The following is a 14,800-nucleotide window of genomic DNA, read 5'->3' as shown; positions in this document are numbered from 1 at the left end:
TTTTTTTTTTTTTTTTTCCATAGTAATACATGCATGGAGGGCTATGAACACACATTTTGTCAAGGAGACCATGTGAGCGAAAATGTGTAATTTGATGTGTAGCAACCCCCAGGGGTAGGGGATCTGAACAAAGCAAACTGTTAAGTTTGTTAATTTGAAAAAAAAGGAAAAAGGATATATGGGGTGGGGCACACGGGATGTGCCAACAAACGCATGATGGAGTATCGCTGTATATACAGGCTCTGCAGAAGAATCCCCCATACATAGAAACACAGAAAACAAGCCATATTTGCATTTTAAAAAGCAAAGGAATGAAAAATGTTCAAATGGCGCCTCTCAAAGGGTTCGAACGGGAGGGTGACGGCGGGCAAAAAGGAAGCCCCAAATGAGGCCCGCTCTGCTTGCCACCTTGAAACTGAAAAAAAAATGGAAACCCTAATACGGCGAAGATAACGTAAGTGTATATAACAAAAAAAAAAAAAAAAAAAAAAAAAAAAAGTAGATAAGTAGATAAGTAGATAAGTATGATGGCTGTCCACGTGGAGGGAATGATTACTTCAGGTTGTCGTTACTTAGTCGCTGTGTAACCGGTGGATATGTGGTTGGTCTGTGCCCACCCCTTCCTCAGCACTTGAGCCACTCATTATTCTTGATGATCTCCCTGTCGCGCTCGCCATAGTCGATGAGGAGCTCCTCGCCCTCCTTGATGTTTCGAGCGGCAACGAAGAAGAGTCGAGGTTGGCTGGCAACGGTGAGTACCTTTGGAATGAGGTTGGAGTTTTTCTTGGAGTGATTAACAAGTCTAGCGAAGGATCTCAGGAAGTACTTTTTGTCTTTGTTATTGATTGCGGCTTCGATATTTTCCTCCGTGCCATCAATACAATACCTTTTATTTTCATGTTTAAAGTAGAACATATAACATCCTTTTTTATTATTTTTATTATATTTTCGTTCCCGTTCCATTGCTTCATTATGTGTGAGTAACTCTCCCACATATTCAAAGACAAAGTCGAATTTGTTCAAATCGCTAGCTGCGTAGATGCATCTTCCCTTAACATCATCAAATATTATTTTGATACATGCGAACATATTCATTTTAATGTTTTCCTCATATATGATATTTCTACTTTTCTCTTTTAAAAAAGAAAGAGGAATTGTATTCACTTCGTTTTTTTTATCAACAAATAAATCGAGCAACTGTTGCCTATTTAGCTTATTTATGGTCCGGTCGAATTCGTACTTTTCATAATATTCTGTTTTTATGCTTTTAAGTCTCTTTAGCTTAACTTCATTCACATTTTGTAGAAATTTATCCAGGAAGGATACATAGTCCTTGAGCTTCATGGTTTCTATTTCCTTGAGGCTTTCTCGCTTGACTCCCTTTGTGCTTTTGAATTTCCGCGCCCCCTTTGTGGCTTTCGCAGTAGATTCGGACACTGTCACGGAAGAGCAATCGGAGAGATTCTCGGAGGACCATTCGGGTGAGAAACCCGGTTGGCGGTCTGCTTGTTCAACCAGTCGCGAATCGAAAGGCGAATCGAAAGGTGAATGAAACGGTAAATGGGACGGTTGGTCAAACGACGAATGGAATTGCCGAACATGCCCTCGTTGCACCACGGGTGCGAACTCCAGGTGGGGATCTGAGCTGAGTCCCCCATCAGGAGAGATCACCTCATATCTCCTACAAAAATGATTATACATTTTTTCAAGATTTGACTCCATGTCGTATGTGTTATTTTTGAAATGCACCGATAGGTTCCAGAGCAGGTCGGGAGAATAGGTAGATATGTTTGACAGTTTTAGACACTCTTGATTCCTCATTAGGAAAATAAGTATTTGAAGTAGGTCTTCCTTTTTTACTATCCTAATTTTATCATAATCATCAGATGTGTTGTCAAATTTTATGTAAAGAATGTCTCCTTCCTTTATTTCTTTTACGTTACTTGTATTATTCTTATTGTGGGCATAAAATATGATTCCATCTTCGGGTGGGGTCTGGTTTGTCAAATTCGTCTTTATGACTTCCCTTTGTGATGAACCGCTATAAGGTTCTTCCACTTTTACTGTTAATTCCACCGTTGCTCCTGCTTCAGCCAGTTCACCTCCCCCTCCTCTTCCTCCTTCTCCTTCTCCTTCTCCATCTGCTGGAACTGCTCTTCCCTTTGGAATCATCTTTGTTAAACTGTTCTTCATTGGAGTATCCTTCTGTTCATTTTCCCTCTCGTGGTTATCATCGGGGCCATTCTCCTTCGAATGCTCCTTCATCTCTGTCCAGGTACATTCCCTTTGAAAGTCGACTCCGCTTTTTCCTCCGTCCATTGACTTCCTATCCCCTGTGGTAATGTGTGTTTGGTACTTCCTAGGGCGATATTCCCCCTTGCACCTACGCAGGTACATTTTAAACTCATCCAATATGTTTACCTCTTTACTGATGTTGTCACCTGATGGGGCGAATAAATCATACACGTGCACGTCAGTCTTAAAACAGTTTTTCTTGTAATTTAGGTCGCTCTTACTTTCGATAATATATATTTTGTAATTCTGTTTGTAGAATCCTTCAATTCGTTTAAAGTTCTTCGACAGACAATTCAAATGCGACTTCTCTTTGTTCACCATGCTTTTTAAAATTTTATTCAAGTACATCATTTGTATTTCTCTGTTTTGATCCCTTCTCTTTTTTATTTTTTCTCTCCTCTCTTTTTGATCAAATGGCTCCGATATTATACTCTGAAATTCAGAGTTGTATTTGTCAATATTTTCTTGGTACACTTTCGTGTTCTGAGTTAGCACTCCAGAATTCATCTTTTTCATCTCCTCAATGAACAATTCATTCTGTTTTACTTCTCTTTCTTCTCTGTTCCTTTTTTTTTCAGAGGGGTCTATCGCTACTAGTGGAGCGCTCTCTATTCCATCCACATCTTCTTCAACATCGAAGCTGTGGAATTCTGTGCCAGATTCCCCTGCGTGAATCGTTCTCACATACGCCCTGCTATCCGCAGGTATGCGTGAATTGGTGAAACTATCCTCTGCACCTTCATGCGTGTAGCCATCGGGGGGCTTCCTTCCCTTGGGGGAATGGACTCCCTTCGAGTTTCCACTGCGTGTTCTGCTTGGAGTGCACACGGAGTCGCAGCTGCTGAAACTTCTGCAGGGGACATCCTGCCTGTTGTCCCGCTCTTGGCCCTGTTGGATATCCCCCTTGTCATGCCCCCTTCCTTCCGCATTTTTGTGGCCATCTCCAAATTCACAACCAGAATCCCCCTCCTGCCTTTTCCGTTTATTGTCCATGTGGGCGACTCCACCATTCACCGCGCAGACGGAATTCCCCCTGGACGTGCTTCCATCGCCGTCATCGAGGCCGAGGTTCGTTTCGTTGCTACTGCTTCTGTAGTAGAACCATTTGCTCTTTTTACGCCTCTTTCCAATGTGGTTTCCGTAGCTACTTAGGCTCTCCCTCTTATGGACATCGAAGACGGATTCACTCTTTCCATTTGAGGACAAGAGTAACCGTTCATCGTTTGCGATGTCCAACAATTTTTTCTCATTCTCCTGTTTGAGCATAGAAAACGACCTCTTCTGTATCTTAATTAAATTGTTAATGCTTTCCCTGGTAGTGTCGTTGTCTATAAGGGAGAAGTGGCTAATGCTGTGGAGGGCATTTGCGTTAAAGATGGGATCGCATGGTTCTTTTTTAAAATTTCTTGGATTGTTCAGATTCTTCTGCTCATAAGTGAAGCCTCTGTTCCTATTGTGGCACATGTCGACATTTCTGTTTCCAGTGATATTGTATTTTTTTTTTTTGCAGTTGTTCAAGCTGAAATGGTGGCTACTTATGGGGAATGCTTTACCTTTGGTAAAATTTTTGTTTTCGCTTTTGTTCTTTTTCTCCACGCTCTCAATTTTCATCTTCAAGCGATACCATTTTATTTCCTTGTTGGGGTAGAGGCCTTTTTCGAAAAGAGGATTCCCTATCGAGGCTCCCCCCTTAAAAGCATCGCCAGAATTTTTACTAAGTGTTCCACCATGCCCAGCACGACCTTGGACACCACAATGCCCAGATTTGGTCGTGCTCTCCATCATGGCAATATTTTTAAGATCACTAAGGTACAAATATTTGATGTAGTCCTTGTCACATATGGCCAATTCTTTATTTACGTCTTTGTAGTTGTTTCTGCCGAGCTCAGGGTAACTGGTAACCCCGACGTTCTTCTCACTGTCATTTCGATTATAGGCACAGTTATAAATGGAGGTGTACATATACACGTCGTCATCGCATTTGTTAATATTGCTTATTCTGCATCTTCCATTTGTATCTGTGTAGATGTTTAACTTCTGTCTTTTTATTTTGGATTTTTCGAATAGAAAGTGGAGGCTCCAGAAGTAGTACCGCTCGTAGATCAGAAGAGGGATTTTGCCGTTGTCCGACTCGTATATAGCCTGTCAGAAGGCAGATGAAAAAAAAAAAAAAAAAAAAAAAAAAAAAAAAAAAGGATGAAAGTGCGAGGTAACATCTACACGCAAAATGTGAAGAGCAGGGTAAAGATATTTCCCCAAGTGGTTTTCCACTTAAAAGTTTATCAGCTCTTCCCCGCTAGGTTGGTCACCTACCGATATGTCAAGGGCAATGTTGCAACTGTTGTCATCAAAGAGTAGGAAAATCCTGGAGAGCATTCCTCCCTCTGCCTCCTCCTCCTTCTTCTGCTTCACCGGGTGTTTGTTCAAGTCGCAGACATATTTGGACAGATCTGAATACACGGGGATGTGAATAATGGAATCTAATTTCTCCTTTTCGATCCATATTACGGAGGCTGCATTTGTGAAGATATTTTCAGAGGCGCTGCACTTATCCCCGCTGCAATTATCATTTGTATTCTCGCTCGCGTTTGCCTTTGCGTGCGAAAAGCTGTACGATGTTGACGTTTTCATTTTCTTGGTGATTTTATGCCAAGTCTAATTATGCCCCCAATTTGCGGCGGTATGGAAAATATATATCTGCCTATGTACAAGCGCATGTGCACTGCATGGAAGTGCTATACCCGTAATATTCTTGTGGCCCCCTCTTCCTTTTCTCACCAAGGAGTGGGGAAATCCCAAGCTGTGTAACTCTGCTGCATTCGTTGAAATTGAAAAGATCTTCAGACCCAGGCAAAATAAGAACAAAAAAAAAAAAAAAAAAAAAAAAAAAAAAAAAAAAAAAAAAAAGAGATTCTTTCCCGTTTAGTGTCAAAATGCTGCCTCGATGCGCGACGCGTTTTCGTTCGAAAGTTCAAATCCATATAAAAAATATAAGTGGGCAACAAAACGGGGCGAAATAGAAAAAAAAAAAAAAGGAAAAATTCGTTAGTAGTGACGGAAAAATTTACAAAAGGTAGGAGAAGTGGGCAAGGAGCTGGTGTTACACGCGCCTGCTACATTCCGCCGAACGGTGGGCACTAAAAGGATACGCGAAAATGAAGGATCCCTTATAATTATATGCACCAAAAAGCGGGTGATCAATATGAGAAATTTTCCGAGAAATTTAAGTACACCCTTCGACCTCGTTCAATGTTCAAAAATAAACAATGAAAAAAACGGGGCGGCGAAAAAAAGAGAAAATAAAAAAAAAGGGGAAGAGAAGAAAAGAAAAAGTAAAAGGGTGAAGTAAAGCTGGTTATCCGTAATAGCAAAATAAAAAGTGACACACGGACAGAATAGCAGAAAAATGAAAGCTATAAAAAAAAATAGGATTATAATAAAAGCAGAAACGCCAAAATGAGGAGTGGCAAAATGGCGAAGTGCCAAAATTGTGAAAATTCACGGCGAACATACCAACTTTCTTAAATTAAAAAAATGAAAAAGTAGAAAAAAAATTATATCCTTCTGTATGCGTAATTTTGTATACGTATTTTCCCCCCCCACATTGGGTATATCACATTCATTGAGCAAAAAATTATACCCCCCCCTTTTGGTTTTTCATGCAATTGCATATATAACATATACCTGAAAGTCTGCCTGAATTCGTGTATGCCGTATTTTTCGAGTATGGTAAATTTGTGAATACAAGCAGACGGAACATGTTCCAAACGGGGGAAATGCTTACAAAATTTAGTTGACATAGATACCAAGTTAATTTTTTTTTTTTTTCTTTACCTATAGGTTGTTTTTCACTTTCCCATATGCAGCAATGCAAATTGAAACATCCTGCAGTGCATGCATTTAATTTTAAATTAAAAAAAGGCAAAACAGAAAAAAACAAATTCACACATATATGGGGGCTTCCTTTCTCCAAACTGAGAATAGCTGAACTTGAAGAAAAAGGTTAGCAATTGTCTTTATTTGAATTTTTGTACATCTTACCTTATTTCCTTCCAAATGTATGACAATTGGCAACTACAAATAAAAGTTGGCGTTCTCTTTCGTGTTTATTTTGGGAAGGTCTTCCATAAAAAAAAAAGGTTGTACTAAAGCAACGGAGCGTAACTGCCCCTGCAGGTAAGAAGGCAACCACCTCATCCATATATTTTTGTCAAACGGGCAACAATTTTTCTTTGTGAACGAGGCAATTTTCCATGCCATGATGATCAAAGCGCATGTTTGATTAATTGCCAAAATTTGTAACTATGTCAACCATGTACATTTCAGATGTCGTCACATAAAAGTTTGTGTAATTTTCGAGGAGAGAGTAAAAAAAAAAATAAATAAACTGAAAAAAAAATGTACATTTAAGATTATTTGTTTAACCAGTTTTAAAGCGTTTAAAGGGTGAGGGGATAGGAACAAATAGAGTGCATACAGACATTTGCACCATTGGAACAATTTCTGCACAGGAGTGTAATTTTTCTCTCCCTCTGAGTCATTTTACGATTTTTTGGCCATTCACCTATTACTGGCCTCCATCTCCTTTCGGAAAACCAAATGAATGAAACGTTTTCCGCATGCGGAAAAGGAGGAACATAGAAAAAAAGGTGTTTTCCTCTTCACAGCCATAATGTAGTTTTATTATCCTTAAAAGAGAAATTATCCACATTTGTAATTATGCGGAACACCATTTGCAAGTGTGCACATTTATCCCTTATTTCTACATTTCGAACGAGCTGTTCTACTCATGTGTTAGCCGTCTGTCAATTGTTTTCGACTTTTTAGCCAATTGTTTATGGTCTATACACCATTTGGATTGCTACTTTTATGGTAGAGTGGAAGAAAACGATGTGCAGCAATGTTTCCATCCTATCCGCAAACTCGTTTGGTGAATTAACGCTGATATGCATGTGCGTACTAATCCCCATGTGGACTTACGTAACGTGGCAAGTCAACATTCCTGTGTTGCACACTCGGAATTGGTGAAAGGCATGGTATTAAAAAAAAAAAAAAGAAATGTACGCTTTTTGGGTGCAATTTTGTCCCCATTTGAAAGTACTTAAATGGTGAGCAAATTTCATCCATACGAAGGAAGTGGCGTGGAAAAGGTAATTAAAAAAAAAAAGTTGCATGCGGTGTGTTTCCATGTAAACAATTTTAATCATCCTTTAATGCTTCTTGTAAAAGTATCGCACATATTTTTTAAGAATATATTTTCTAACACAACAAAATCAGTAGCGGTTACATGTTTTTCGAACTCCCTTGTGTCATGTGGTTTTAACTTGCAAGCTACGGGACGAAAGTATCCAAGAAATGTTTTTGCCAAAAATTATGAGGGCAGATGGAACGAACATATGCCTATCGGACCGAATTGCCTTTTTATTTATATATTTTTCAAGGATTACCACTTCCACACAGCTACAGAATAAGTTGGATTTTGAACGCGGTACATGCAGCACACTCAGTTTTGTTACGCATTGGAAGGCACCACCGCACCACATGCAAGAACTGCACATTAATGGATGCATACAAATTTATGTAAAAGGATTATAGTACAATTCGCGCTCTGTTCTCTTGTGCAGTGCGCCAGTGAAAAAGAATTATTTACTCACGCTTATACACCAATGATTGATTCTATTTTTTTCTGTTCGCTCAAATCTGCGCAACGTTGGATCAGATTGGTTGGCGTACACACGATGACACATGAATGTAATAGTAAATAAGAGGCGATATGTGATGTAATAAAAAGTTATGCATTCTTTTTAAACTCTTTTTTTCGTTACGATGCAAATTTAAAAAGGGCTTTTTTTCTTTGCCATTTTAATGAAAAAAAGAGAAATTACGTGCTTGTTTTAAAAAATGGATAAAATCTGTTACCCACTTTTTTCTCAGTAAAACGTAAAAAAACTGCTTCATTCCGACAACATTTGAACTTTCCAATTAATGGTAAAGTGATAATGAATTAAGTAGCTTTTTTTTTTTTTTTTTTTTTTTTTTCTGTTCATGTTGTTCAGGCGAATTTTTTACGTTTAATCGAAAAAGTCAGTGTTGTTTAAAAGCTAAAGGCTAGAATAAAAAAAAAAAAAAAAAAAAAAAAAAAGAAAATTCGCGCCAAATTGTGAGATGAAGCTATTTCAGAATTAAAAAAATGGCTGGATGGGATTGCCCCCGCCCCCCAGGGGCTTCCTTACCATTAGTATATTTGTTACTATGTACATTTGTATAGAACAAAACTTACTACGTATATTTATTATATATACGTTAATTTTATGCCTATACCAAAATGACCTTATTTTGTACAGGGGCCCATATACACAGCTATTTGCCACGAAACAGTGTACAATTGTAAAGTATATTAAAAGCGTAAGTTTATGCTATATTACAATATATATACACGCACTACTCACTCGGTGGTTTGTTTTTTCTTCGCGCAAAAATATATTTGTCGGAAAAATTAATCACTGTGTTATATTGTGCCGATTTGTTATGTTCATTTTGCATGGTAGTAATTTTTTCTCCTTTCCGTGAATCCATTTTTCAGGCTTTGACATTTTTTAAAAGAAGAAAAAAATTCTTTTTTCTCTTCGTGCTTATTACTATTGTGTTGGTATTGAGCTTCACCGCTGGGGCGTTCTTATAAAGAAGCGTTTTGACCTCTTCGTTTGTATTTGTGTTTTCGTATGCGAGCGCGCAGTTAAAGTGTAAACATATATACTTTTATCTTTACATGTATATTTTTCTCGTGTACCTCTGCGTCGTTCAAAATTATGGTCCCATTAGCCAACTCCAGTATAATTTCCCCCACCCGTGTTATGCATATAATTAAGCAATACAGTGGTATAAATTCTATACATTGCCCCGAACTAAGTGTGCCGTTATATACACATACACACAGCCGAATAGGTAAAATATACTCATTCCGTGTATGTAGTTTTTTCAATATATATTGAAAAGAAATTTTTTTTTAAACAGATCACTATGCATTTTTAAAAAATAAAAAGCTTATATAACTTTTTTTGAAGATTCATTTGTGCAACTTTCTAATGAGAAAAACATTTGCATGAAAAGGGTTTTTTGTATTCTTTGCCCTTTTTGCAGTTTCCGAACTTTTGTATCATCTCTTTAAGAGTTCACACATGTGCCTTCTTTATGCACATGGTGTTCTCGCTTGTGCTTTTTTACTTTCTAATGCATATGCTTACATGTACATAAATGTATGTACTTTTTTGTGAGCCTTCTGCATTCGTCATAATTTTTCTTTTTTTTTTAGTGCATGTTTCTTCCGTGACTTTCTATCTATGCTGTGTACGGATTAGCTAAATTGGTAAAAATTACAAACCTTGCTGTACTACTTTTTACAGTGGAGAGGCCCGTACCTGTACAGCACGCCCATTCGTATATATAAAAGTTGTTTTCTCCACGACTGTATTCCTTAGCAATACATGCCAAGGTTCTAATAATTTCTATAAGTACACACAGAGAGAACCGTGGAACGTGTCCCTTCTTCGCACCTCCAAGGGGCCTCATGACCAGTATTTTTTTTTTTTTTCCCGTTTCCCTTAACTGTTAAGCACCCATTGGGGCTGAATTAACCGAGCGTGGTATGGTTGCACACGTGTAAACTTCGTATGCCCATTCACACCACATGCATATATGTTTCTTTTTTGCGCAGAATTACGCTACTGGTTGTTCCGCTTTTAAGTTTTCCGCGGGAGCTACCTCAAAATTTTGTTTATCCGTGTTCGATTTTGCGTCTTTGCATCGCCACATCACTGCATCTTTACATTCGTATATATTCAAGCCGATTCGCAACAGTAAACAGAATTAGGAATCGTAATTCATATTTTCGTCCGTGTGTACAGCGGTACCCCTGTGGCATTCTTCTTTGGCAGATGGGTATACATACAAATACACATATATATGTGCTAATGCAGCGATTTTCCTTTTAAACTTAAAAATTTTTTTTTTAGTCTTTTGCACACATTTGGTGTGTCCAATGTATTAAAGCATTCCTTACATTTTAATTCATGTGGCATTTGTTCTTATCCCCTTAGAATAGTAGAAGAAATAATTTGTTTTAATGCTTTGTGTGTAAGAACTGCCTGTGTGATAAGCGCATTAAAAGTGATGCCTAAGCATTGGCGGATATATGTATTTACGCGTAGTTGACTCTGATATGAAGTGGTGAAAAGGCAGGGTCGGCGCCGCAGTGTATACTTTGTCTTCATGTAGATGCATTCACCTCAGGGGCATTCATCATTTTTGCGTACATGTGCGACTGGTGTGTGTTATGCACATATGAATGAATGTTCGAATGTGTGAATGTTCGAATGTGTGAATGTTCAAATAGTTGAATGTTCAAATAGTTGAATGTTCGAATAGTTGAATGTTCGAATGGTTGAATTAATGAATTAATGTGTGTGTACCTGCGCGCCGCCGGAAATTTCTAAGGAGATATTAGTTGAGAGGCGAATCTGCAGCATCTTGTGCATAGATGCACGCGTGCGTATGTACATATATATGTGTATATATACACCTAAGTACAGGGTGTGCGCATTGTAACTCGCCGTTGTGAATCCGAACAAATTCTTTCAAGTAATACATTTTTGTTTCAAACTTTTTAATAAAACATTCCATTTTGTAAGGAGTAGTGTATGGTCGCATTTGCGTTTTTGTGCTGTTCTGTTATGTTACATTCTGTTCTGTTCTATTCTGTTATTTTATATTTTATATTTTATATTTCATATTTCATATTTCATATTTCATATTTTTTTTTTTTTTTTTATTTTTTTTTAAATTCTTCGGTGCGCATATATCATGTGTATGTGAATATATGTGCCCCCAATATTAGTATTTTGTAGTACATATTTCGCTTGTACGTTTTTGTCGTTCAAAGAGAGGGCGCAGATTAAAAGGGTGAAGCAAAAATCCGCCTTCTAAAATAGAAGCGTGTGTGTGTGTGTATATATGCGCACACGTGTATGTCTCTCCATCTCTTCCGGAGCGTTGTGAAAATATTAGGAAAACGCATCCCGACGTGTCATTTTCCTATCCGTGTGAAAGTGTTTCGCGCATTTGGAAGTATAGAAAACAGTTCGGGAAATCTTCTGTGCGATTGTATATTATGCATACGTGCAGCAGGTCCACGTTGTGATATATATGTACGTGTGTTCAGCATTAGGTTAGTGCTAACTGCAGAAGGGTCCAACTTCGGTAGCGGCGAAATCGAAGACACAGCTTGCGTGTCCCCTGCGCATACACCATGGGGAATTTGCTAAACAGTTTAATTTTCCGGCCACACCCGCCGAGCTATTCGAGGAACCGACATGATCTTCATTTTTTCGAAACGAAGCATGGTAGTAAGATATGCGGAATCTTCATTGACAACAAGGCGGATACAACCATTTTATTTAGTCATGCAAATGCAGAAGATATAGGAGATGTAGTACGATTTTATCAGTATCGCCTGAGACGACTAGGATTGAATCTATTTGCCTATGACTATAGTGGCTATGGGCACAGTTCAGGTCATCCCACTGAAGCGCATGTGTACAATGATGTAGAAGCAGCCTATGATTATCTAGTGAAGGTGTTACGTGTTCCAAGGCATAGCATAATAGCTTATGGAAGGAGTTTGGGTTCAGCTGCATCTGTCCATATAGCAACAAAGAAGAACTTGTTAGGTTTAATTCTTCAAGCTCCATTGGCATCTATACATCGGGTTAAGTTAAAACTAAAGTTTACCCTACCTTATGATTCCTTTTGCAATATTGATAAGGTACACATGATTAACTGTCCCATTCTATTTATCCATGGAACGAAGGATAAGCTTCTTTCCTACCATGGCACAGAAGAAATGATTCGAAGGACAAATGTTAATACGTATTTTATGTTCATAGAAGGAGGAGGTCATAACGATTTGGATAGTAGCTATGGAAACCAAGTGTATGCTGCGTTAGTAGCTTTCCTTTATGTACTAAAAAATAATATAAGAGAAAATGTAAACAGTGTATATGACATATCAAATGTGAACATGATGAAATTAAGGAACATGTTCATTTCGAATAATACGAAGAACATGAAGGAAAGAGTGAAAGAGAAGAAGAGGAAGGGAGAGGAGAATGGAATGGTGAGTGGTTCTGCGGGAAGTGTAAATGGAAGACAGGGTAATAGGAATGAAAGTAGAGGAAGTAATGAAGTATTAAATTCGTTCATGAGTAATATGGAAAGATGGTATACGGATGAAAGTATATTTAGGGTTTATACAAAGGATTCAGGTTATGATTCATCACAAAGTCTTAGTAGTGTTTTAGGTTCTGCCGAATCTACTATGAGGCACATACCAGATAATACGTTTTATGAAAGTGACACGAACATTAGCATTGAAGATCTGTGTAGATTGGCTGGTGGGAAGAATAACTTAAATAGGAGTAAATTGTATAACGGTAAGGACAGTGGTGCTTCGTGTAGCTCATTTACGAAACGTGGTTGGATAGACAGAAGTGATGGTGCTGTAGGTAACCATCGGAATGGACATCGAGGAGTTAGTAGAGAACGTTACCCCGATGGTAGACGAATTGACAGTAAAGATGGTCGGGACAGAAGTCGTATGAAGGTGTGCTCAAGTTATGTGTACAACCCGGCGAGGAGAGAAAACATATCCCCCTCGAATATGGACCATAGTTCAAGCCAATGTAGCCGCAGTGATGTATATATGGGTAGTGAACAGGACTTGGCGCAACGAGGGAATGGTACCTGCATGGGTGGCAGCTCCTCTGAAAAAGTGAACTCCCGAAGGTCAGGAGAGAGTCGAAATATTTACTCGGTGGATAGGGTTCCTAGGATTTCGCAGGATATGAAGAGTGTTGGCTCCTCCCCCGTGAGTGAAAGAGGAAGTTATGCACGCAGCTATGAGCAGTGTAATAACGGAAGGGAAGAGACTACCATTAGGGGGCATAGAAATGGAGAGCAATATTCAAGTGAATCAAGAAAAGGTGGAGGAAATATGAACCCAAGTAAGGCAAGTCTGGCAAGTGTTTCATCCAATGATAGCAAAATCAGCAGTGTGGGCAGAGGACCCTTCAAGGAGGAGAGGGCCAAGGTGATGAATGAAAGTAGAAGGAATATGCAAAGCGATACTATTAAGCAGGGTAGTAGTGTTGTAAAAGAAGGATGTGCCACGAGCGAACATGTGTACTCAAAGAATTATTACAAAAAAGAAGGAAACAGGATACGCAAGGAAATGGAGAATAAAATAACCGACATTAATAATCAAAAGATTAACAGATACAATGAATTTATCTACGGAAATCAGGAGAACAAAATGGGTGATTGTCCGAACGAGATTATGGAACCTGTACAGAGGGAAGTGTCTTCAGCTAGCAGCAGTACTTTGAATAATTTGAATTCGCTATTTGCCTACTAATACATTTTTGGATGAAAACTATGTGTAGAGAAAAAAGGTGTATGTGGGAGGAGGTTCAGGTATACCTCAACAACCCCCCATGGGTGTGTGCCATGGTTCGTGGGTACTGGCATCTCCGTGCTGTTGACCCTGGTGTGTTATATGTGTATGTGTGGGGGAAGTATATATGACGCGGTAGGTGGTAGGGTGGATTGATGAGAATAATGCGCATATGAATATATATTTTGTCCATTTGGAGTATGGTACATGTTAGAGCGCGGGTCGATTTATCTTTATTTGAAGGGCAAGTCGAGGGCGGTTCTTTTTTTTTTTTTTTTTTTTTTTTTTTAGTGTTCAGTTCATGCGTGTGTGTACACTTGCGCGTGTTTTCAGCGATGGAGGATTTTTTACGCGGCGGTGAATTCAAACGGGTCAACCAGTGGGCGGCAAAGGTGGAAAATGGAAACATGAACTTAAGTGCTGGAGAGAGTGTGGTGAGTAGGAATTGTACCCTCCCGTTCCCCTAAGGGCAGACTACCTTATTTTTGCAGTATTTGGAGGACGAAGTAAGAGTAGGAAGAGGAACGAATGAAGAAGCGGTAGTTGCGTGGGGCTTAGTTGTACTAATGACATAACGTTTGAATGTTTATGAAAGGCGTGGCACTTGGAAGTAGCGACGATTGAATATATAGAATGGTAATTTGAGGCGAGTGGGTCCATGCAACGCCTCTTTCAGGTTTTTTTAGCACACCTTTCAGTGTACCATCATCGAAGGTGCGCCAGTTTGTTTCTAATCCCTCATTAGAGGATTACCCCTATGACACATTTGAACAGATATGTTTCATTTGTGGATAATGCTATGTATATCTCCCGTGGGAGGTATGAATTTTTTTTTTCTTTTTGAACACACATGCGTCGGTGAATTTTCGCATTCGTGCATGTTTTGTTATGTGACTTTTCCCGATGCCTGATTCATTTGGGCATGTGTCCCGGCATTTTTACGAAGTTTCTTCTTTCCCGTTTTATTTCCTTGTCTTTTTTTTTTTTTTTTTTTTGTTG

At 38.8% G+C, this 14,800-nt stretch overlaps 2 protein-coding genes across 2 annotated transcripts; one reads left to right on the top strand and one right to left on the bottom strand.

Moving 5' to 3' along the window:
- Nucleotides 1-624: 624 nt before the first annotated feature.
- On the bottom strand, nucleotides 625-4,926 carry PKNH_0301900 (SET domain protein, putative; the record flags this gene model as incomplete). The annotated part of the gene is made up of 2 exons (XM_002260962.1): nucleotides 625-4,437; nucleotides 4,609-4,926. 2 exons carry the CDS (start codon nucleotides 4,924-4,926, stop codon nucleotides 625-627), a joined length of 4,131 nt encoding a protein of 1,376 aa, XP_002260998.1.
- A 6,673-nt stretch (nucleotides 4,927-11,599) lies between these two features.
- On the top strand, nucleotides 11,600-13,762 carry PKNH_0301800 (alpha/beta hydrolase, putative; the record flags this gene model as incomplete). Its single annotated transcript, XM_002260961.1, has 1 exon — nucleotides 11,600-13,762. One exon carries the CDS (start codon nucleotides 11,600-11,602, stop codon nucleotides 13,760-13,762), a length of 2,163 nt encoding a protein of 720 aa, XP_002260997.1.
- Between the last annotated feature and the right edge of the window lie 1,038 nt (nucleotides 13,763-14,800).

The sequence above is a fragment of the Plasmodium knowlesi genome, assembly GCF_000006355.2.
Source record: "Plasmodium knowlesi strain H genome assembly, chromosome: 3".
NCBI lineage: Eukaryota > Apicomplexa > Aconoidasida > Haemosporida > Plasmodiidae > Plasmodium > Plasmodium knowlesi.
Note: the sequence above shows the minus strand (reverse complement) of the source record. Positions and strands in the feature narration are given on the sequence as shown.